We start from the raw sequence: 24,941 nt of genomic DNA, 5'->3' as shown, positions 1-24,941 counted from the left end.
CACTGGGTTTTATTTTAGTTAAGATTTTAACGAGTCACATTATCTGTTGAATAGACATTCAATGGGCAGTGTTATAAATAGAATTTTATTTATGGTGAATATCTATATTTGGAGAGATTATAGGGTTTATTACTTGGTGGCTAAGTAGAGGGTTTTATGCCATTGTAATTAATCCCAAAAATCAATAACAATTCTCTCTCCCTACTTTTCTCTTCAATATTCTTCTTCTTTTATTGTTAATAACAGATAGGCATTTATCAAAAAGTATGGGTAAAATTGAATTATGCTTCAAGGTTCATTTGCCAATTACTCCAAATATTATTCCCCTCCCTCTAAAATGTTGTAAACTAGTTTTAAACCTCAAAAGTCTCCAGTTTTGCTGATTTTTCCCAACCATTATCTGGTTTATGATTTACTAGTCCTTACAGGTTGATTCAAAAACAATTCCCTGTCACATGTACTTCGCCATTAGCTCGTAGCGTCACACTCGAACATTACTTTCGCCATTGCTAACTCCTCCCTCTCTTCTTCATCACCATGTCCTCAACCGCCGATCAACCGGAATTTCAAAAAGAAGCAGAAGCTCCGGCCACCGTGACAGATCCCGGAGACACCGTGATCCGGCCAGAGGAATCACCATCAACCGACGCGGTAGATCCGAAGCTTGATATATCTGAAGAAATTGCTAACGAATCAGGAGATGTACAATCGAATGATGCAGAGGCCTCGAAATCCGACGAGAAATTGGCGAAATCTAATGAGGCGGGTGATTCAGATCCCAAGGTGAGTGATGTACAATTGAACAATGCAGAGGCGTCCAAATTGATTGAATCGAATGAGACGGGTAATTCAGATCCCAAGGTAGATGAGCTAAAGGATGAAACTGTTGGATCGGAAAGCAATTTGAAGCAGCTAAAGAAAGATGAAGGTAGCCGAACATTTACAATGAGAGAGTTGTTGGATGAATTGAAGAATGGCGATGCTAATGATGATTCTGAAGCCGAAAGACGAGAAGGCGACACTCCTCACAGGTAAATATGCAATGCATTACAGAACTGAAAATATCATTAATGTGCTAGACTGAAATTTGGTGTTTCTATATTAAAAGTGCATTATTGAATGTATAGTGTACTCATCCAAAAGCAACAAAGTTTATGCAACAGAATGAAATGATCATGAATGAAGATAAATAAAAAACGAAGAAAATTGACTAGGGACTAGCTAATTGAAGAGGATGAGGTGGACAGTAAAAGTGCGACCTTGATTGGAAAATATACTCGTCCAAGTTAACTCTAGATGCAAACGCGAAAAAGTTCAGGTGGTTGGATGAAATGATCATGAATGAAGACCAATAAAACAAGAAGAAAATTGACTAGAAAACTAGCTAATTGAAGAGGATAATGGCTAGTCGACAGTAAAAGTGTGATCTTGATTGGAAAATATACTCGTCCTAGTTAACTGTAGTTGATGCAAACGCAAACAGTTCAGGTGGTTGGAAATGATCATGAATGAAGAGAAATGAAATATAAATAAAATTTGACCAAAAAAAAAAATGAACAAGATTGAAGAAGATTATTGGTGAGAAAACTAGCTCACTGAACAAGGTGATGGCTGGTCGACAGTAAAAGTGTGTTCTTGATTTGATTGTAAAATATACTCGTCCAAGTTACCTGTAGTTGATGCAAAAGCAACAAAGTTTAGGTGGCTGGATAAAATGATCATGAATGAAGATAAATAAAACATTAAGAAAATTGACTAGAAAACTGGCGAATTGAAGAGTACGATAGCTGGTCGATAGTAAAAGTGAGTTCTTAATTGTAAGATATACTCATCCTACTTAGCTGTAGTTGATGCAAATACGAAAAAGTTCAGATCGTTGGAAATGATCATGAGCGAAGAGAAATGAAATATAAATAAAATTTGACAAAAAAAAATGAACAAGATTGAAGAAGATTATGGTTGGTCAGCAGTAAAAGTGCATTGTTGAGTGTAAAATGTACTAATCTAATTCGCTAGCAAACAAACATAAAAGCAAGAAAGGACACGTGGTTGGAGAAAATAACCATGAATGAAGGTAAATGAAGCACGGACAATAATTGACAAGAAAATGGACAAGATTGAAGAAGATGATGGTTAGTCTATGAATTATTACAATACCAGCATCTGAAGGTACCACACTCTGCAACCTTCTTGTCTTGACCACTGATATTGTCTCGCCAGTTTCTTCCACAAAAGTACACATAATGAAACACAGAAGTCATAGTTATGGGTTAATGCTGAAAGTTTTCCCTTGAGTAATCCAGCTTCAAAATTTGTTGAGGCTTCTGTCTTGATCCTCGGGAATAGACTCATAGATCAGCCTCTTAGGATAGGAGCTAGATATGTGTATATGTAACATCTCATATCCATTTAATATGATTTTGCCCACTATTGCACATACAGGGGTCTTTTTTAGTTATTTCAGTAAATTAAAACATGATGTTGTTTATATCAATCTCCCAAATTTGAATCTGAATTTAAGAGGGATAGAAGGATTATTACTTCCATTTGATGCTAAAACAATAACTCCCCTATAGCTGAGTTTCTTTAGGGATGTAACATTTGAATGCATTTTGTGCTTTAACTGCGCAATGAATTTATTTAATATACCTTATCAAAACTGAGTTTATTTAATCCATGCCTTAATAATCTCCGCTTGTTACTTTTGAATCACTTCTACAACCACAAATTACTTCAGCTTGACCTCAATACCTCAAGACGTCTAACTTTCATTTTCCTATTTACTTGTGAATTTCATTCTCCAGTCAACAGAGCAATCAGCAGCAGACAGACAGTAATGCTGCCTTGGAGTTGATTAACAGCGTCACAGGTGCTGACGAGGAGGGCCGATCTCGCCAACGGATTCTGACATATGCTGCCCGGAGGTTTAACTAATCTTTTGCACCATTTTAGTTAGGGTGTCACGTATATTAATTGGGCCTAGGTTGTGAAATTCCAATTTCCAGTTTCATGACAAGTTTTATAGTTTGTAAATCTAGAGGTTTCCAGACATTTCACTTTCTACAAGGAGTTCGAGTTCTCTTTTTCATTTATTTGATAGGTTATGATTTTATCGAGATATCTCCAGCACTCCATCACTAAGTGGGGGCTGGATATGTACATTACAAAAGGCAAAACTCTACAAATCCTGCAAATGAAAGTGGAAGTCTGAATGGTATCAACTTCATTTACAATCGCCCTGCTAAGCCAAAATGCTAACACAAAAGCATTTGTATCTATCTAAATATTCTTTTTCTCTTCAGAATATTATTGATTTCTTTCACCGTAAATCACCCACCATACAATTGCACTAAGTTATTCAAATTTCGAACTTTACCAATTCATCCTCTGGTTCAGCGTACCTATAGATCCTTTGTTGTCCTTGGTATGGTCCATTTCACCTCAAATATGTTCAATAGCATGCTCCATACTGATTGATTAGCTTACACTGAATGAAAAGATGATTCATAATCCTCGTACAAAACACATTATAGATGTATATATCCTCTGTGGGTTGTGCTGGGTTAGGCAAGCCTCCTTAGCCACCAAGTTAAACATACCACTCTATAGGGGGTTTCTTTTTCCAGGATTTTCTTCCATGGGCGATCAGGATGTGAGATAGTACCTTTATAGAGTAGTTTGTAACTGGATTTGATAGAGTATTCACTGTGCGCTCTGCATAAAATTGTTTTTCTAAAATAGAAGAATTAATTGAATACTTTGAAATGTTCCGCTAGGACCCCCAATGAACAGCTATTTTCAGGGAGGAAGAAAAAGAAGAAACTTTGAAGCATGAAACAATTGTTTCAATTTCTATTCTGTGTCATGATAGCTCAAACTAAAAAATCTATTCCATGTCATGTCGAGAATCGATTGTCTGTCAATGTGGGATTGCTGGGTAATTTTGTTTGTTCTCTCTTTTTGGTCTGGTTAATGTATTTGTGCACAACTATTCAGGGATCTGTATTCTGAACTGCATAGCAATTTCTCCCATATGAAGCTATGATATTTCATGGATGTCTATCTGAGTTCTGATATTTGTGCAGGTATGCTAGTGCACTAGAGCGAAATCCAGAAGATTATGATGCACTTTATAATTGGGCACTGGTTCTCCAGGTAATCTGGTTTCTCAGTTTTTTGGACTGATTGTTTTGCAATTTTTTTATTTTTTTGTTAGCATCTGGGAATTACCTAAAGAAAAGGAAAAATAATGTAAAAAGAGAAACCCCATTATCTGCATATCAAAAGGATCTGAATCTTCTTTTTATAGAGATTATTCATAGTTTGACAATTCCTAGTTTTGATTTTTCATGCAGGAAAGTGCAGACAATGTAAACCCAGATTCCACTTCACCTTCAAAAGATGATTTGCTGGAAGAGGCATGCAAGAAGTATGAGGAGGCAACCCGTCTTTGTCCTACGCTCAATGATGTATGTATTCAGAACCATATAATGGTCTCCCGTTTTCATTTACAATTCATATATTTAACTTGTGTATATGTAAACTAGTCCAGGTTACATTGTGATATTGGACGGAGTAATATTTAAATGCAAGATCAGAATACTCTATATGAAAGTCACTATTCAGTGGCCTATGTGATATCTCACTATTGTCATACGTATTAGCTTTCCATTTGATGATTTGCTTTTCGATGTAACCTTTCCATTATTCTCCAGCCGCAAAGCCCACAACGTTGTACCAAATTGCAAAGTCAATACTTTATTGTCCACTTCCATTGAAGTAAATCTTTGACATTGTGTTGCAGGAGCAATTGGTAGTATCGAACACACACACACACACATTTACGTACGTACATACATATATATACATACATACATACATATATATACATACATACATACATATATATATATATATATATATATATATATATTTTATGCATTGTAACACAGTAAGGAAGAAAGGTATTAGTTGATAGAGAGGAGACTCAGAGGAGTTAGTCTGGAAAGTGGTCTATCATGTTTTATCCATGTCTTATTCCTATTTATCTCAGGCCATGTCTTGTTCCTGTTTATATCAGGCTTACTATAATTGGGCCATTGCAATATCTGATCGAGCGAAAATCCGGGGTCGTACAAAAGAAGCTGAAGAACTTTGGAAGCAGGTTAGTGTTTGCTCTATTATGTTATTTTCTGATGTTTCCTTAGGAGCGAAAAGAGTGTTCTCTTTGGTCCTTAGAGAAGACATCTTTCCTCTTCTTTGTTTCTATATTCTGTCAGTAGATGCATAAATGGTTGAAGATATGAGAAGTTATTCTGAATGATTGTCACATTGGAACAGCCGCTTTGGTATCATCTTGAATTTGATATGCTTTTGGAGCTTACTAATTCTGCCTTATTATTTCCTTGTTACCTTATTGAGGAACTGTTTGGTAACAAGAAACTGTTTCGTGTTATAAGTTTCAGAATGTTGAAAACAGAATTTAAAATATGGTGTTGTAATCGTTTCTGTTTTAAACGCATGTTCAAGTGCATACACAAACACAAAAAAGAAAGAGAAACTGCTTTTTGGTTATTTGATCCCTACTCTTCGCCACCCAACATTCTCTTGCACCTTTACCCCACATCCTCAATACTACCCCTCCCACCTGCTCCCCAACCCCAACCCACTTTCACCACACTCCTCCATTATCCTTTCTTCATTCTTTTTCCTCTTCATCTGTTGTTGTCTCCCCTTCTATCCTCCATCCCCGTTAGACACCATTCCTTTCCCCTTCCCCCACCTCTGCACTACATTTCACGGCTCACTGCCATGTTCATCCTTTTCTTCTTTCCAACTTTGTCCAGAAACTGCTTCTGTTCCTGCCAAGGTTCTTCCGTTTGGTTCTGAACACTTCTCATTATGAAAGAACATCTTATTTTCATTCTTCTAGAAGCAGAATACAAACACATTTTTTTGTTTTGTTTTAATCTTTAGCTGAAATAAGCACAAACGTTTCTGTTGATGAGGCCTAAGTTAATAATATATAGTTGGTAACTTATGATGCAAAGCTTGTGTTATTCTCTTCTTTCTCCTTCAGCATATAAGCTTAGCTGTTTAAATGATTTCATCAATAACAAGAACGCTCAACCTTATTCAGAATTTTTTTTTGTTATTCTTTTAAATTTTCAGGCAACAAAGAACTATGAAAAGGCTGTCCAACTCAATTGGAACAGTCCACAGGTAATTTATATGCTAGCTTAACTTATGCTAATAGTGGCATTTGCTCCCTGTTTGTTTCTTTCCAACCCTACCTATTCTTTTGAATGCTATTCTTTTGTAAAGGCTGTATTATACTATTATCACAAATAAAAGCCTAAGGTATCCTTTTAATTTTTCCTTCCTCTGTTAGTACAAAGGCCTTATTATTTCTTTAGGTATACCAGTTACCATTATATCATGTAACTGTATCTAAAGGATGCAGTTGTACTATGTTTTTTATGATCAATATACTAGCTAATTAATCTCCTTTTATTCTGAAGTGATTAGGTAGTTTCATGCTTGCTGAATTTTCTGTTTATGCAGACGTTGGTTGTTCATATCATATGAAATTTATTGCTTTTCTCCTGAAATGCATTTTTTTGCCTTTTATCAATCTACTTTTGATCTCTTGTCCTTGAGAGTTTTCCTTACTCTAATTCCTTTTAAATGTCATTCCAGGCATTGAACAACTGGGGACTTGCCCTGCAGGTATCTGTACTTGAAAAAAAACTTATTGCTGGACAAGCTTTGCCATACTTAAGAATATTGACTTAGTGTAGATTATTTCATTATAGTTCCTGAATTGCTGTGTATTTCAGTTTGCCTTAATTGACATCTGGCCTTATGCTTTTCGAAATGCCTTCAGGAACTCAGTGCAATCGTTCCTGCCAGAGAAAAGCTAACAATTGTCAAAACGGCAATTAGTAAGGTACTGGTGTTATTTGATGACACAGCCTAAGTATGAAGAAAAAGCTGCAACATCATTTTAGGTCCAGTAGTTTGGTAGAATCCTAAAGGGCATTGTGTATCTGATTTTTGTTTATGCTCACAAGTCACTCCTTGTTTCTTATGAATTGCAGTTTCGTGCAGCGATCCAACTGCAATTTGATTTCCATAGGGCAATCTACAACCTTGGAACTGTTCTGGTGGGTTTAACATATTTTCTCCTTCTAGCTTCTGTACCTGGAGTGATGATCATTTCCAACGACCTCCCTCCTTTTCAAGTGAAATATGAAAAAATTAAGCAATGTGAAAGGACAAAGTCGAAATGATAATAATCTTCTTTTTGCATCACTCTGCTGCAGTATGGATTAGCAGAGGACATGTCAAGAACAGGGGGAGCTGGTAATGTTAAAGAGATTTCTCCTAATGAGTTGTACAGCCAGTCTGCGATTTACATTGCCGCTGCACATGCACTGAAACCGAATTACTCGGTATATCATTTATGTCTGAAGCATATGATTTTACTACCAGAATGCTACCGTTTTATCTCCATCATATTTCTGTTTGCATAACTAAGGGGTCAATTGGTTCTGATGAAAAGGAAAGTAGTGCGCTGGAAACATTGGGTGAAGTTAGAAATGAATTATATTTCTTTTTCTTTTTTCTGATAAGTCTTTTATTCAACTGGTACCAAGATGGTACAGAAACAGATACAAAAAGATAACAACACTTCTGCCAGTCATATTATATATTTCCCCCTAATAAATATAGAAAGTCCAAATATTGATCCATCCTATCTAAAGTACTGCTTTAACACCAAAAATATAAGTTCTTTATACACTTGTTTTTTACTCTAGCAATCTGCAGTCTTTTCCTTTAATCCAAAAATGAATTGATATTTCTAATCTATGCCTTCCCTTCCTATTTTGTCAAACTAATCTACCCGTTACATAGTAACCGTTGGTGCTGGTGTCATTATCGTTTATAATTAACTCTATACTCTGGTTTGACTAGCCGTGTCAAAAGAGAGTTTTAACTCTTTACCCTGGTGATATGCATTGCAAATGAAGAGAATTCAAGATTTTGATCATATTCTGCTAGTTAGTGAAGGAAAATTGTCATCAAAGAAGCCAGTTGCTATTCTTCTGCTTTAACTTGTTATGCAGTTCCCGCCTTCTCCATTGTCCTCATTTCAGCTTGCTGTTATGCAGGTTTACACAAGTGCCTTGAAGCTTGTGCGATCTATGGTATGTATTTTGCTTGAATTGTGTAGTTTCTGAATAGCCCCCCTATATATAGGTTTTTTTTTGAAAAGGCAAGAAGCTCAGGAGTAGATTTGAAATTATATTTAGCTAAAGAGAAATGAACCCAAAACAGGAGGTAAAAGGTTGCTTTATGATAGATTTGAAATCTTATAAGAATCAATTTCGTACAGTTTTTTAAATAATAGTATTATGATGCAAGAATAAATGAGGGAGAAGGTTTCCATTCAAGAGAAGTTGTCAGCATTTCGACATAGCATGGAATAACCATTATGTTATGGTGATAAAATGGTTAAGAAATTTTTGATGAAATATCATAATACTCCTTTTATTTGTTCTTCGTGTATAGAGTGGAGCTATTTAGTACAGAAAAGTAAAAGGAGAAGGGACAATGAGAAGTTGGTTTCACTTCTTAACTTCTCTCTCTCTCTCTCTCTCTCTCTCTCTCTCTCTCTCTGATTCTTGAATTAGCTCTTCCACTGTCCCTCTAAAACAAATATAATTTTGTTGTTGTTGTGTATTTTCCTTTGATCAGCATAAATGGCTGCTAATAAATTTGCAACCATGTTACATAAAAATACCAACAAGATCACACTTATTCTTATCTATGCAATCTTAGAATGGACATTAATAATTCTACTTCTCCTCAACTCTCTCTTCTCCTATTTGATCATCAAATTTGCCGAGTATTTTGGCCTAAAACCACCTTGTCCATTATGTTCTCGAGTTGATCATCTGTTTGATCAATATGGAAATAGTAAAACTTTGCGCAAAGATCTTTTATGTGAAGATCATGTCACAGAGATTTCCAAATTGGGATTCTGTTCAAATCATCAGAAGTTGGCTGAATCTCAAGATATGTGTGAGGATTGCTCGTCCTCGCGCCTTGAGATTTCAGAGAATTCAGCTTTGTTAGCATGGATGGATGAGATTAAGTTGATTCAAAATGGTAAAGAAATTAGTGTGGAAAATGGTGAGGTGAGTGTGATGTGTTCTTGTTGTGGTGTGAATTTGGAGAGCAAATTTTCAACTCCTTATATTTTGATTAAGCCTTCTTTGGATGATTATTTGGCATATAATCAAAAAGGTAATTTGATTATTGAAGCAGCAGAAGATGATGATCTTATGGATAAAGGTAAATGATTTTGAATAAAAGGAAAGATACAGATTTTTCAAAGTAGAAGAAAAAAACTGAACATCAGGTTATGTCTGATGTTTATGTGCCTAATTCTGAGGTTAAAATGAAAGATCAAGCTGTTCAAGTTTGTGAGAATGAGGAGTTATGTTTTGAATTTTCTCCTCAGCATTTGGAATTCATCTGCAGTGGTGATAAGTTGGTTCCTATTGAATTGATTGATTCAACAACTGATGAAGATCATAGCAAAAACCAAGAAATGGAAGAAAATCATAAAAAGAGTGCCAAAGAATTTGAATTTGTTGTAGAGAACAAGATTCTTCAAGTGGAGGAAGAGACAGCAGTTTCTGAGCTCAAGAGTGAGGAGGAACCTGAATTTGGATTTCTTGAATCCATGGAGGTAGAAGAAGAAGAGATTGGTTTGGTTTTTTGTGCCANCTCTCTCTCTCTCTCTCTCTCTCTCTCTCTCTCTCTCTCTCTCTCTCTCTCTCTCTCTCTCTCTCTCTCTCATTTCGATCGGTCGATGAGAAAATAGAAATATAGAACAAGAAGTTTTTCCTTTGCAACTACATAGGATAATTTTCTAATTCAAATTTTAATCATTACTAAGTTGAATCCCTTCCATTTGAAAAAAGTCTGTCTTGCTTTGTCTTCAAATATGATTTGCAGTGATCTTGTGAAACAAGTGCCTTTCAGCTCTTATTATGTCATATTTTGATTACTGAGACAAGCATGTGGTGAAGCTTTTTTTTTTCTTGGCATATTTGGTCTTACTGGGCATATAAATTTGTCAAAGCATGCATTCAAGTTCTAAAAGCACTTATCTATTTTCAGCTACCTCTGCCCTACCTAAAGGTTGGATATCTAACTGCACCACCTGCTGGTAGTCCGCTTGCACCACACAGTGACTGGAAGCGTTCTCAGTTTGTTTTGAATCATGAAGGACTTCAACAGGTAAAAAAAGTCCGTGCCTCAGTTTGTAAGCAAAAAATACACAATATTTTTATGGGAGACGAGCATTGTTGTTTTCTTCTTCATGGACAATAATCTAGTTCCATGTGAAAACATGTCTTGCATTCAAAACTCATGCTATGAGATTTCAGCATATTTATAATGGCATAACTCAATTAAATTGTTTTCAACTATGGAAAAGTATCATTAGATCACGTGATAGAACCTTACTATTGTTAATCTTTTTTTACATGATCCCTTTGAACTTCTAGCCTTCCATATCACTTATATTAAGCCTACCATTTCACAGGTTTGCAATTATTTTGCTTTTGTTATTTTTCCCTTGTTATCAAGTTCTATTTCCCACTTGAACTGAAGAATGTTCTATTTCCCTAAAGGTCAACTTTAAATCCATTTGATGCGCACGAAGTGGTGTTTTCTTTTGGATCTATGAAGTAGATGACAGGAAATTATTGCCTTCTAGAAGGATTGAATGTTGTTCTTGCTCGTTTAATTTGATGCGTAATCGTAGTTTCTTTACTAGTAATTCATTTACCTACTTGGACAGATCAGTAAAGTTGATCAACGACACATGTCAGGAAGCCTTTCATCAAATTCAGCAGATACGAGTCCTAGTAGACAAGCAATTAAAGTTGATGTGCCAGATATCGTCTCTGTATCATCCTGTGCTGATCTTACATTACCGCCTGGTGCAGGCCTCTGCATTGATACGATTCATGGGCCAGTTTACATGGTAATTCGTGACACTTTCTCTGCTTACATTTCCCTCTTCTGATGTTTGGGGGACTACTTCTAATAGTCATTTGGGCTCATGATGAGATCTGCCTAAGAGAACTATACAGTTTGATTATGATATTCTCCGTTGCTGGTAATCAGTGTCAGATTCAATCCTCTGCGAGCCTATAAATTGGAGACAGCAGTATATATGTTTCCTAATTATTTGAAAGGCAGTCATATTCTCTGACAACATGGGCCAAGACATTGAAAATTATAAGTTAATTTAAGGATTATTTTAAAAGGAGAGTAACTATAGTTGTAATTTGTCAAGTAAAGCTAATGTTTTCTGTGTAGGATGTTTTGAATGCTTCCATTAGCAAATTATCAAGATTTTTAAGAAGTCATTGCTCCCTTTACAGAATGGGCCCATGCTTTCATAGTGCCTTTTGCCTATGTGTTAGGATTTCTATGGATACTTATTAACATCAAACCTCGGCCCACCCTTTACTGTCCTTGACCTGTTTGCTGTGGTGACCCACTCACTTTCTTCATCTTGTACAGCAAATTGGCTTAGATACATATACCTTTAGACAAGAGTTGGCTTTTATGCAAGCAATCTACCTCCACTTTTGATTATGAGCCCGTTTGGATGGGCTTGTTTTAAGTCAAAATAGCTTTTAAGCCATAAGTTAGGAATTCTAACTTTTGGCTTTTGGCTTGTTTTTGTCATTTTAGCTTAAAAACAAGTGCTTAAAAGCACTTTTTTACTTTATCCAAACACTACAAATTTTGGCTTAAAAGCACTTAAAACAAGCCAATCCAAACGGGCTCTATGTCAAATCTACCCTCTCTCAATCTCTCTCTCTCTCTCTCTCTCTCTCTCTCTCTCTCTCTCTCTCACACACACACACACACAGAGCACATGCCTACTTTGATAACATCTGATAAGACTGCATTTAGGTGTCTTCAGATATTACCTAATCTTTGAACAGGCCTGTTATCATATCTTTCCCTCACACTTTGCCCACTCAATCATCTTTCCTCTCTAGCCTCTCGATTTAAAGATTATCAGCTATGGGTAGGACTTGTTCCCGGGTTCTTACAAATATGCTACAGTTATTTGGATAACTTAAGCTACCGTCACATGCCAGAGGTGGCATATTTAATTTGTCTGGTAAACAAAAAAAAATGGTTCAAGATGTGAACATGAACATTGTGTACAGGTTGCCATTCTTCTTATTCCTGGAAACATTTACTCGTTAATTTTATGTTGTCCATGATTTTCCCCTCGTAGGAATGGGTGAGGGTGGGGAAATGTAGTTTGAATATTAAATATGTTCATTTTAAGATCAATCTTTTGATGGGAAACCCTTTTAAGTCTTACATTCTCCTCTTTTTGGACTTTAGCATTTTACATTCCCTGAAAAGTTTCCTTGTCGTATAATCTCTGACATTGTTTTATTTCTCAGATCGCAGACTCATGGGAATCTTTGGACTGGTGGCTTGATGCGATTCGTTTGGTTTACACAATAGGTGCAAGGGGCAAGAGTGATGTTTTGGCAGGCATCATCACTTCATAAGCTTTTTGCCTTTGATTATATGATCAACATCGAAGGTGGTATTCCTGCTATAGAAGCCTGATTTATTAGCCTCTTGGAGTCTGCAGCTAATGTACACTTGTATATTATTCAATTTTTCTTATGAAATGAAGTTCATCGAAGTTCCTCTTTTGAGCGGATATACGTCATAGGAATACAAATATTTGAGCTCGTACTGATGTTTCATAGATGTGGATTAGGAAGAAGAAACTTCGTCAAATTTGTTTTTTAGAGGCTTCTTGTAGTTTGGCTAATGGGTACCATCGTCTATTGAGTTGATTTGCTCATTCAAATTGAAAGAGGAAATGCTGCATAACTAATTTAGTTATGCATTTGGTAATGATTTAAGATATATTCATAGACATTGTAAACGAGATTGATCATAGCAAGTTACTTACCACTTTTCAGGCTATTCGTGCTGTTTATTATAGAAAGTTACTATAATTGACCTTTCCTTAGTCTGATATAGAAGAAGAAAACACATGAACAACAACAACAAACCCAGTAGTTTCCCGGGAGGGTAAGATGTACGCAGTCTTACCCCTACCCCTGGAAGGGCAGAAGAAGAAAACGCAATAATTGTTTAAAAATTAAGCGCGCAGAGCATATAACCAACCGCACTCCATATCTCTTTCTAGGGTCTCATTCTCCTCTCTTCTCCCTAAACGAAGGAATTAAAGTGATAGAAGGACAAACAAGAGTAGCAAATACTTCTTATTTTGTGCCTCACACAACTGAAGGCCTCTTTCTTGTCTCACAACTGTGTGGTCCCAGAATTTTTGTGGACCCAGATGTGTAAGATATGGGTCCACAAATATGTGTGATAAAAAGAGGGCTCACACAACTAGTGTAAGTTGTGTGAGACTCAAAATAAAATCACTTCTTCGCACAGGATATCGGGGAGAACTTTATTGTAAATGCCACCCATTCTCATTGTAAATTTCAATGTGTGACGTAGAACTTTGTCATTTCCTAGACTAAGAATGCAGAAAAACCAAATGAAACGAGCTCTGGGCGACTTCAAAATCTCTTCTGTAAATCAGTACATCAGTTTTTTATGGGCCAGTTGTACAATCAAGTTCTTTAAGAAGCCAAGAATTTCATGCAGATGGGAGGAGTTACTCTGGCCAAAGCAAGAATAGATGCAGGAAGAATCCATAAACCTTCTCCACAGATCAAACCAGAAGCAACTGCTGGAACCATCACCTTAGCCTTCTTAGAGTTAAGTTTATGCCACACAAATACAACCAGACTACCTATGCACATATCAATACCAAAATATCCACCAATAAGAAAAGGCACCGCCATCGCCATAGGCAGTGGCATCCATTTCCCTATCTTCTCTGGAGAAAGATCTTTCACCAAGTTTATTGCAACAGCAAATGCAAAGAAGCCATAACACAACTGCAAGCAGTGTTGAGGCAAAGCCGAGACACCTTGAACGCTAAGAATCGCCATGTTTCGATAAATCAGTGCATAAGGAGCCTTGAATTCACCATTGGGGTTGCCAATATCAAAGGCATTGTAGAACAAGAAGAAGCTTAGTGGCCCAATTAGACAGCCTAAAGCTGTCCCAATAGCTTGGCTGAGAAACATAGTCTTTGGAGATGTCAAAGTTAAGTGTCCTGTCTTAAAATCTTGCATCAGAATGCAAGAAATGTTAACCACTGACTTGATCAAACCACAACCAGCTAAACCAGCAATTACACCATGTTCTTTACCAGCCAATGCAGCCATCATAAAAAGTCCAACTTTTCCATAGTTATAGGCCATGTTTATATCAGTCAAACCAGAACCATACGCGTTGCAGAAAGCTAAAGATGGAGCAAAAAGATAGGCTATGATAACCCAATACCATTTGATCTCATGGAAAATTAATGGAATCATAATCACAGCAATAGTTCCCAAGGCTAAATACCCTACACCTCCAAACCACATTGGAATGCTTTCTCTAACAAAGGCCTCATCATATTTTACATCCCCTGAGTTCTTGTTCTGTCTCACTCCAGCTGCTGAGATATTAAGAAACTCAACCAAGTCATATACTTAATCCTCAACAACAACAACAACAACAACAACAACAACAACCACAAAAAAGGCAGCCAGGTGCACTAACCTCCCGCTATGCGCGGGGTCCGGAGAAGGGCCGGACCACAAGGGTCTATCGTACGCAGCCTTACCCTGCATTTCTGCAAGAGGCTGTTTCCACGGCTCGAACCCGTAACCTCCTGGTCACATGGCAACAACTTTACCAGATACGCCAAGGCTCCCCTTCAACAACAACAACAACAACCCAGTAAAATCCCACAAGTGGAGTCTGGGGAGGGTAGAGTGTACTTAGACCCTACCCCTACCCCAAGGGGGTAGAGAGGCTGTTTCCGATAGACCATTGGCTCAAAGAGACGAAAAAGACAATATATGAGTACCATCAACAGAAACTATAGAAATAATAACAACATCGTAAGTACCAGAAAATAGATGAAAAACAATAACAATAACACGTAAGTAGGGCTCGGTACTATGAATAGTGGAAGAATAGTGTGGACACAACAATAACGACTAGCAGTCTAGGACACAACCCTATCAAACTAGCTTCTCACCCGTACGAAGATACTTAATCCTCATATAACAATTGTAATTAAGCTGGATATGTGATGATTTTTCCATTTAAACTTTACCTGGAGTTTGGTTTTTGTGTTTGAATCTCTCATGAACACTGCCTAGTGTGAAGTACATTATCTTGACAAAATTGTAAAGGCCGTCGCCAAGGAGGAGGGCAATGGAGATGAAAACCTAGACAAGGCAAGAAATATACTAGAATGAAAAATCTGTAGAAAATTAAGATTTTAATTAAGTACTATTAGGAGAAAGAGAAAGAAAATTAATTAACCTTGTAACCATTAAGGCTTTTCATACTGGATTCTGGTATATCAGCAGGGAACCATTCTCCTTTAAGTTTTGCTATGAGAGGCCACATTACACCCCATGAAAGAACAGCCCCAAGAAGCAATGATATGTTCACTATATGAGGACATATCATTCCAGTTCCCACATATGTCAAGCTAAAATCAAAGTAAAATCTACAAAAAAAACAGCAGATAATATATGTTAGTCTACGATCATATGATTAACTCACAAAAAAACAACAACAACAATCCTAGTATATTCCCACAAGCAGCGGCAGAGCCAGACTTTTCACTAAGGGGGAGTCAAAATATAAATAAGTAGGCATGCAAAGAAATCAAGGGGAGTCAATATATAGTATAAATAAATTAAACAAAAAAATTTAACCTATCTATGCAATGCAATTTTTCGACCAAGGGGTGTCAATTGAATCCCCTTGCTAATGACTGGCTCCTCCAGTGCTCACATATAGGGTTTGGGGAGGATAGTGTGTATGCATGCCTTACCCCTACCTAGTGAAGGTAGACAGGCTGTTTCTAATACACCCTCGGCACAGAAAGGTGAGAAAAAAAGAGGATATTAAAGGAAGAAAAAAAAAAAAAAAAGAAGAAGACCTACGTTTGTTTCCAGGCTTTCAATCCAAAAGTAGGGAACTGTTGAAATCCACAATCCTCTTTGCCAGTATAAAACCACTGAAAGAAAGCCCATGAAAAACTATAGCTAAAAAACTTGAGGAAGCACTTCACTTGCTTTCTGCAAATTAATCAAGAACTTTTATCATCGCATTAATTATTAAGAATTTAAGAATAATAAATTACTTAAAAGGAAAGTTTTTAAGTAGTTTTACCTAGCTAGTTTATCACTCTTGCCATGAAAACCATTAATAAGAACTGCAGTTGCCATTCCAGTTGGAAATGTCAACTTATAATCCACTATCAACACCTGTGTATAAGAACACCATTTAGAACAACACCTGTGAAGGGGAGCCTCGACGTAACTGGTAAAATTGCTGCCATGTGACCAGGAGGTCACGGGTACGAGCCGTGAAAACAGCCTCTTGCAGAAATGCAGGGTAAGATTGCATACGATACACCCTTATGGTCTGGCCCTTCCCCGGACCCAGTGCATAGCGGGAGCTTAGTGCACCGAGATGCCAAGGGGAGCCTTGGCGTGACTCGTAAAGTTGCTTCTATGTGACCAGGAGGTCACGGGTTCAAGCCGTGGAAACAGCCTCTCGCAGAAATGCATGGTAAGATTGCGTACAATAAACCCTTATGGTCCGACCCTTCTCCGGACCCAGCGCATAGCGGGAGCTTAGTGCATCGAGCTGCCCTTTTACTTCATATTTCTATAAGTTCAAATTTATATATTCTTAATAAATTTAAAAGATTTGAAAATCTTAAGAATTTAAAATACCTTTCGAAGAGGAACCAATACGAAAAGGCCAATAAAACAAACTACTAAAAGATAGCCAATCATCCAACCAATCTCAAGTTTTTTATAACTGTTTGATGTATTTCCCATTGTACCAACACCAGCTAACTCATAAGTTTTCTTGTCCATTCCCAATAAATAAGATCCTAATCCACCTGAAAATTCCATTGTATTTCATATCATAATCACAAAAATGATACTCTTATTCACAAAGAATTTCAAGAATAACATAATTAAAACAATACATTTAGTACATTACCTCCAAGAGCAATGCTGTAACATGCAACAGAACATGTTTGTATCATAGTATTTTCCTGTCTAGTAAAAGGAACAGAGACAAAACCAAGCATTTTAACAATCTTGGTCCATGTCTGAATGAAAATATAGGCAAGAAGAGCAGCTGAGACATTGAGATTAGGATTAATTCCAGTTGTGAGATTCATTTTCATTTGTATCACACTGTAAATGCATCCGATTATCGTACTAGCAATGACTCCTCGTATCGTGATCTGTTTAGTCCATGGTTGAATTCTCATCGTACTCTCGGACAATTGTTCCTCCTCCTCCTCCTCATGTTCTTCTACAGCCAAATCGCGAACTTGCTCTAGTTCTGTGTTGTTATTCATGCCTTCTGCTGGTACAATCTGCATCAGTTTAGCTTTTTCTAGTAAAAAAAAATGATACAATTTATTTAAACATAGTAAATTTGTACTAATTAAGATATTTAAATAGATTGAGAAAAGACCTTGAGGAATAACTAGCTAGCTGAAATGTTAGTTAGCTTCAATGGTGGAAGTTAGAGATAAAATAATAACTACTACTACTACTACGTAAAAGGTGAATAAAGTAGAGATATTAATAATTCTTGGGAATTAATGCTTACCAAAAAAGATATCAGACTGAAAGAATGAAACTTTTTATAGTGAAAAATTCCAACTATGTGTTCTGTCTTCAAGTTTACTTCCTTTTCGATCTGGTCCCAGAATTTGAGAATGAATTCTCTCAAACTCAATCTTAAATAACTATTTCGAGATTGTGCATTAGTTTAATATTTACTCACAAAAAACTCCATACTGTAAGTTGTCTAATTTTATACATTTATTTTCTCATATCATAGTACTAAGAAAGAAAATTATAGATCCCGTGCACAAGGTAACCCGTGTTCACGCAAGGTCAGGGAAAGGGCCGCACCTCAAGGGGTGTGATGTAGACAGCCTACCCTAATGCAAGCATTAGTGGCTGCTTCCACCGCTCGAACTCGTGACCTATAGATAGCACGGAGACAATACACAAACACATATAAAGAAAGAAAAATAACCACCATATATGGAGGGAGAGTATCTTGTTGGCATGCAGACCTTATCATCGACTTCTCCATTACAATGATTGAGTTTAATTTTTGTGCACCGAAGTATATAAATATTATTATCATGTTAAATTAACCTATAACGATAAGAAATTCGTTATGACAAGCCTAATATAATGACTTTAAAAAAAAGTAATAACATGTTATAATATCTATAACATAAAATATTTTTATACTTTCATGACTTAAATCTATAAGGATAATGCACTAGTAGAGGAGGTTCTTCCATCATAAAGTCATTCAACTTTTGGCATTTTATGTCTCTTTGTTCCTTTTCTTGTTTTGTTTTTGGAATCTACAAATAAAATGATTCAGAGCCCTTGTAACAAGTAGACACCAATTAGCTATGGATTTAACTGAATTTAATATTTTTATACTAAGTTTTTAACAAAAAGAATTTACCTATGCCATGGGCGGAGCTATGAAAAGCTACAAATATTCAATTGAATCCCCTCGTCAAAAAATTATTTTTCGTAAATAGAGCAACAATGATATTTTATTATTACATATAAACAATGAATTCCTTTGACATAAAGGATAATTTATTGTAGTAGTAAAGGAGGTTTAAAAACTATTACATAAATTTCTAGCTTCGGCATTGGCGTGTGCCTTCCACATTCGTGTTTGAAATAATTCGTTTTATTTGCAAGTACTTTTCAGAAAGGCTATATTCGGATGAAGAAAATTTTATTATGATGATAATTCTTTTTCCGAATATTATGAGAGCTGGAAAAGTCAGTTACACCAAAAAAGATGAATAAGAGATGTGGACATGTACATATGAAAAATTCCTTCATCTTTATTTGATTGGCTAAAATGGTCAAAGAGATTCTTCCTGTTGGTTGCCTTGACAACTATTTCTCCTTATTATATTCTACATAATATGTATTAAATATTTACTAATAGAAAAAAAAATTGTTTCCCCTGTTCAATTTATATGATACTTTTATAATTTTAAAACATCATAAAATGTTTTAAACTATTAAATTCACTCAAATGTTCAAGTTTAAATTTGATATATTATTTCTATTTTAAGCAAAACTTTCAAGTTGTAGTTAATAACACTCAAAGAAGATTTTCTTTTGTTGTATAATAGGAAGTTAAATTAGTACATTTGTATGTAATTAATTAATCTTACATAAAAATGAATGAAACAGTGAGAATACTTTTAAAAAACCATACCACTTGGACAAGTTGGAAGCAGAAGTACAAGACAAAAAAGTTAAAGAAGAAAAGATTATAATTAGGTTTTGGAGAGGAAATCACAAACTTTTGCCACCAATCTGGATTGTGGTATGGTGGTAAGTACTTTATCATCGTTAGTCAGGTTTGAGCTTTGAATATGGAATCCTTTTGTTAAGGAGTCCAAAATTTTGTACACCAAGTAAAAAAAAAAAAGGGAATACTTATGGCCCGAAATTTTCAATTTTTTTCCGAAATTTTTTTACTATTTTTTTTTTGGAATCGGTCTCTCCATGAAAATTTCAAATTTCACTTGAAATTGAATTTCAGAATTTTTCAAAAATTTGAAAAACTCCAAATTATTATTTTTTAAAATTTTCACGTCAAATCACTCATAAAAATTCGAAAACAACTTCAACTTGTATTTATGTCCAAACACAAATTAAATTTTCAAATACCATTTTCATTTAAAAATATTTCACTTTTTTCAGAATTTTACAATTCTTATGTGCAAATGCCCACTTAACTTTTGCTACTTGAAAAAGAAAACAGGAGAGTAAAATGTCTCACAATATCTAAAACGTCACTAGACTACTAGGGAGAACCAAGTTCAGCCTAGCTAATAAGCAGAATCCTAAAACTAGTTTTAAAATAGCCATACTTCATTTTAATATATATACTGGTGAGTGAGAAAAATAATTGCGATATAAAAAAATATTGCCTTGTTTTGACTGCAGATATTCAAACAAGTGGGATATAAATATTTAGGTATGGCCTCTTATTGGACTTTTTGTACTTGGCAATTTAATTAATAGAACAGGATCCAAAACATTGTTTAATGAAATAGTAACAGTGTTTAAACCACTAATTAGGAAACATTTAGCTGAAAATTAGGCATAAGCAAGAGAGGAAGACGTGTAGACTGACACCTAGCTACTTAATCATTCTCCTAACTTCACTAGCAATTAATTGCTTCTTAATTCCAAATTAATTTGGGTTCTGTACTAATCCTCTGTGTCCATTTCGTTCTGTTCAGTTATCAAACGATCCACTATAGTTTAATATATTTATACTAGCTAGTTGTCAACTTACTATAACGCCCAATGATATACAGCGGCATCCTGTTTATTATCACAAATCAACTTGTTTGTTACTCTTTCCGATCCACAATAAGTGATTTTTTGGCTTTATTTTGTGGTCTAAAATATCTGATTTTTCTAGATTTCAAGAATGAATTGATTATTTTTTTCCTACATTGCCCTTGGAGCAAATAGTGTTGGAGTATGTGTTAGGAGTATTTATGTGAAGAGATAGTAAACATTAATATGGTCAAAAAATCACTTATTGTGAACTGAAGGAAGTAGTTTGAGTATCCGGTTGTAAATGTTCTAAGATCTTATCTTAATTATGTTTACTTTATAATATTTTTCGGTGAAATGGAATTGAATAATACACCTAATAGAAGAGATGTGGGAAGCAAGGCTTAAATTGTTTGGACATGTACGGAGGAGCGCAGACACTCTGGTCAGAAGGTGTGAGAGGTTGACATTGGAGGACCTAAGGAGAGATAGAGGTAGACAGAAAAAGAATTGGCGAGAGGTGATTAGGCAAGACATGGCGCAGCTTTAGCTAACCGAGGACATGACCCTTGATAATAAGGTCCGGAGATCAAGGATTATGGTAGTAGGTTAGTTATAGCCTGTTTGGCCAAGCTTCTTTTTGGCCAAAAGTATTTTTTTTTGGCCAAAAGCACTTTTAGCCAAAAATTGAGGTGTTTGGCCAAGCTTTTGGAAGGAAAAAAAGTACTTTTGAGGAGAAGCAGAAGCAGTTTTGGAGAAGCAGAAAAAAGTAGCTTCTCTCCAAAAGCACTTTTTTGAGAAGCACTTTTGAGAAAAATACACTTAGAAGCAGTTTTTTAAAGCTTGGCCAAACACTAATTGCTGCTCAGAAGTGTTTTTCAAACTAATTAGCCAAACACAAACTGCTTCTCACCAAAAGTACTTTTGAGAAAAGCACTTTTGAAAAAAAACACTTCTCAAAATAAGCTGATTTTTGCAGCTTGGCCAAACGGGCTATTAGTTTAGTGCTCTCCTTATCATACCGGTAGTATTAGTACGTACTTTCGTACTTTGTTGGTATTGTGTTTCTTTCATTTCAGTCATCTCACTATCTGGTTGTTATTTATGCTACTTTCACATGGTTTCCCGTTGTTGCGCTTCTTGTTTTTCTCTTCATTAATATGGTGCTTATGCTTTTCTGAGTCGATGGTCTATTGGAAACAACTTCTATGTCTCCACAAGATAGGGGTAAGACTGCAAGATGACACCATTCTACAAAAACAACAAAAAATTCAATACAATCCTACATAGTGAGATCTGGGAAGCATATATATATATATATATATAAAAAGTTAGGAATGACTGTGGTTTGCAAAGCTCGCAAAGGTAGAGTTTCTTTCTTCACTTTTACTTTCTTTACTTTTTTCATATTAAATCTCGTTCCAAGTGTCAAGTAGCTTCCAAATGGTAGTTAAATTAAATTATGGTTTTTTTTTATTTGTGCCTACCTCCACTGCCATTAGGATCAAGATCACCTTGGAACAAACAAGAATAAATAATTGAAATTTCAGAAAGATGGTACACAAAACCAAGTGAAAATACAGTTTATAAGATTGTACTTCGAGTCAATGGATGCTGAACAGCTGAAGTTATGGGCATGGGCATGGCGCAATATGAGCAGGGCAGACATACCTTACCTAAGCGATCTCACGTGACACCACTTCGTAAATTATTTTTATTAAATATATATATAAATAATATGAGTACAAATATAAAAAATGGCAACGCTTGTCATTATAATGATTTATTCGTTTCTTTATATTTCCAATTTTGATATCATTATGAAAAATCCTGCTGCACTATATATGAGCAAATACTTTGGTTGTCAGATCGGTTTGCTTGTTATTGCCCCTTCCCTCTCCCCTTCCTGAGCCAAGGTTTTCCGGAAACAGCCTCTCTGCCTTTTTAAAGGCAGGAATAACGTGTGCGTACACTCTATCCTCCGCAGACCCCACTTGTGGGACTACACTAGGTATGTTGTCGTATATGAGCAAATGTCATATGGAAAATCAAGAAAACAATGTGGAACCCCACATGGAGTTCAATAATGGATGTGAACTGGTGGACTTGCCTAGTAAACTCCTAGATATTCATATATTGATGGTTTTGCGTTACATGTAGTCTTCCTAATCGGAATAAATAAGATTTAGGGTTAACAAATTTATCATAATTATATTATTTACCGTAACTTTTCTCTTTTATTCTTATTTAGTGAAACTCACATAAACCAAGCTTGATTTGTTATAGGTATAAGTTGTGTCAATTTGATAAATGAGTGGAATTAATTGAATATACATCCTTGTTGCCTATAGAGGTTGAGCACAAAGTTATTCTCATAATTTCCACAATGACTTGTATGGTTAAAGAAAATATATAGAAGAATATTTATAAAGGTGGAAAATAAAGAAGGGAACGAAAATAAAAGATGTTTATTTGGGATTTGAAGTTGCATCAGTGTCAACAATGTCTACCTTAGAAATCGAATAGAAACAAAAAACGAATATGATATATAGTAGTTGATTGATTGGTAAGAGATGCAAACATAGCCACTTGATGGATGCTTCCAAATCTGATAGGGACAATGTTGCTCTTTAAGTCAATGGTTTATATCAATTTGCAAATATAGACAACATTTTTCCCAAAACAATTCTTCACCAGTTTACCTTCCATCATTTCATCAACTTTTGTTGTTGTTGTTGTTGTCGTCGTTGTTGTTGTTTTGAGTAGGTGGAGACACTGATCAGAAAATATTCTTCATTTCAATTGATACGACAATCTTTTTGTTTCATGACATTTCAAAAGATTTGATGTTATTCTTATAATGATATTACTCCTATTACAACTTTCACGATTTTTATTTAAATTCATTATCTATTTAATGTCGAGAAATAACCTTTGCACCTTTGTGCTCTGTTGTATTGCTATTTATAAGATGATACAGAGCTAGTTATAATCAAACTCTTCACTGAGATAACAATAAGACTCCTGCTCTCAATCTAATTGCAGTTAGATACACTCCTATCCAAACCAAACTATAATACATTAACAAGCCCCCTCAAGTTGAACATGGATTAGTAGAAATGTGAAGCTTGTCACGAAGAACTGAGCGGCGGTGAGAAGATAAACCTTTAGTGAGAATGTCTGCAAGTTGCATATCAGTAGAGACGCAGGGAACCAATATAGAACCAGCAGCAACACGCTCTCGAATAAAATAAAAATCAATCTCCAAATTCTTAGTACGAGCATGATAAATGGGATTGGTGCATAGATACAAAGCACTAACATTGTCACATGGCACCAAAGGAGGATTAGGGAGAGGTATATCCAAGTCACGAAGCAGATGTTGGAGCCATGATAATTCAGCTACCGTGTGAGCTAAGGCTCGATATTCAGCTTCAGTGCTAGAGCGAGAAACAGTAGGTTGCTTCTTACAACTCCAAGAAATTAGATTTGGTCCGAGGAAAATAGCAAAACCAGTAGTAGACCTACGAGTATCAGGACATCCAGCACAATCAGCATCTGAGTATGCCGTGAGAGAGAAGTTTGAGGAAGACTTCATGTGAAGGCCAAGAGATATTGTGTCAGCTAGATAACGAAGGATTCGTTTAATGGAAATAAAGTGAATGGTACGAGGAGTACTCATGAATTGAGAGACAATATTTACAGCAAAAAAAATATGAGACCTAGTTATAGTTAAATACTGCAAAACACCCACAAGACTACGATATTCCGATGGATTAGAAAGTAAATCCCCCTCAGAGGCAGATGGTCGAGAACCAAATGTAGGGGAGTGGACATGTGTGCAACCAAGTAAGGATGCTCGGGCAAGGAGGTCACGAGCATATTTTCTTTGAGATAAATGAAGTCAATTTGATATTTTTGTAAAATGGATACCCAAAAAGTAATGAAGAGGCCCCAGATCATTCGTAGAAAATTGAGATTTTAAAATATGAATAAAGCGGTTAAGAAGAGTTATATTAGAGCCTCTAACAATAATATCACTACATAGAGAAGAAGAATAATATAGTGAGAGTCACGATGAAATACAAATAAGGAAGTATCTGCACGACTATTATGAAAATCATAAGACAGAAGAAAGGAGCTAAATTGAGAAAATCATGCATGTGGAGCTTGTTTAAGCCCATAAAGAACTTTTTGAAGTTTACAAACATGAGTAGGAAACTTAGGATCTGCAAAACCTTGAGGTTGAGACATATAAACCTCTGCATTGAGAAAACCATGTAAAAAGGCATTTTTAACATCCAACTGCCTAACATCCCAACCGCGAGA

General features: G+C 35.7%; 3 protein-coding genes across 6 annotated transcripts; 1 reads left to right on the top strand and 2 right to left on the bottom strand.

Moving 5' to 3' along the window:
- LOC109226944 lies at window positions 393-13,047 on the top strand. Its single transcript, XM_019391891.1, has 14 exons — window positions 393-1,031; window positions 2,805-2,924; window positions 4,086-4,155; window positions 4,356-4,469; window positions 5,081-5,164; window positions 6,172-6,222; window positions 6,700-6,729; window positions 6,887-6,949; window positions 7,101-7,166; window positions 7,326-7,454; window positions 8,175-8,210; window positions 10,195-10,314; window positions 10,880-11,065; window positions 12,519-13,047. Exons 1-14 carry the CDS (start codon window positions 538-540, stop codon window positions 12,627-12,629), a joined length of 1,674 nt encoding a protein of 557 aa, XP_019247436.1. The 5' UTR covers window positions 393-537; the 3' UTR covers window positions 12,630-13,047.
- LOC109226943 (metal-nicotianamine transporter YSL1-like) lies at window positions 13,555-18,023 on the bottom strand. 4 transcript variants are annotated; one of them, XM_019391890.1, is made up of 8 exons: window positions 17,869-18,023; window positions 17,245-17,629; window positions 16,968-17,140; window positions 16,399-16,493; window positions 16,170-16,304; window positions 15,538-15,727; window positions 15,326-15,440; window positions 13,555-14,659 (listed from the first exon to the last, which is right to left on the bottom strand). In XM_019391890.1, the coding sequence occupies exons 2-8, from the start codon at window positions 17,609-17,611 to the stop codon at window positions 13,731-13,733; spliced, it is 2,004 nt and encodes a 667-aa protein (XP_019247435.1). In that variant the 5' UTR covers window positions 17,612-17,629; window positions 17,869-18,023; the 3' UTR covers window positions 13,555-13,730. The 4 variants fall into 4 exon arrangements, with proteins under 4 accessions (XP_019247435.1, XP_019247434.1, XP_019247432.1 ...); XM_019391889.1 differs by lacking the exon at window positions 17,869-18,023 and adding an exon at window positions 17,731-17,860; XM_019391887.1 differs by lacking the exon at window positions 17,869-18,023 and having other exon boundaries at window positions 17,245-17,649.
- Window positions 23,707-24,294, bottom strand: LOC109227811 (uncharacterized mitochondrial protein AtMg00810-like). Its single transcript, XM_019393006.1, has one exon. It carries the CDS (start codon window positions 24,292-24,294, stop codon window positions 23,707-23,709), a length of 588 nt encoding a protein of 195 aa, XP_019248551.1.

The sequence above is a fragment of the Nicotiana attenuata genome, chromosome 6 (genome assembly GCF_001879085.1).
Source record: "Nicotiana attenuata strain UT chromosome 6, NIATTr2, whole genome shotgun sequence".
NCBI lineage: Eukaryota > Viridiplantae > Streptophyta > Magnoliopsida > Solanales > Solanaceae > Nicotiana > Nicotiana attenuata.
Note: the sequence above shows the minus strand (reverse complement) of the source record. Positions and strands in the feature narration are given on the sequence as shown.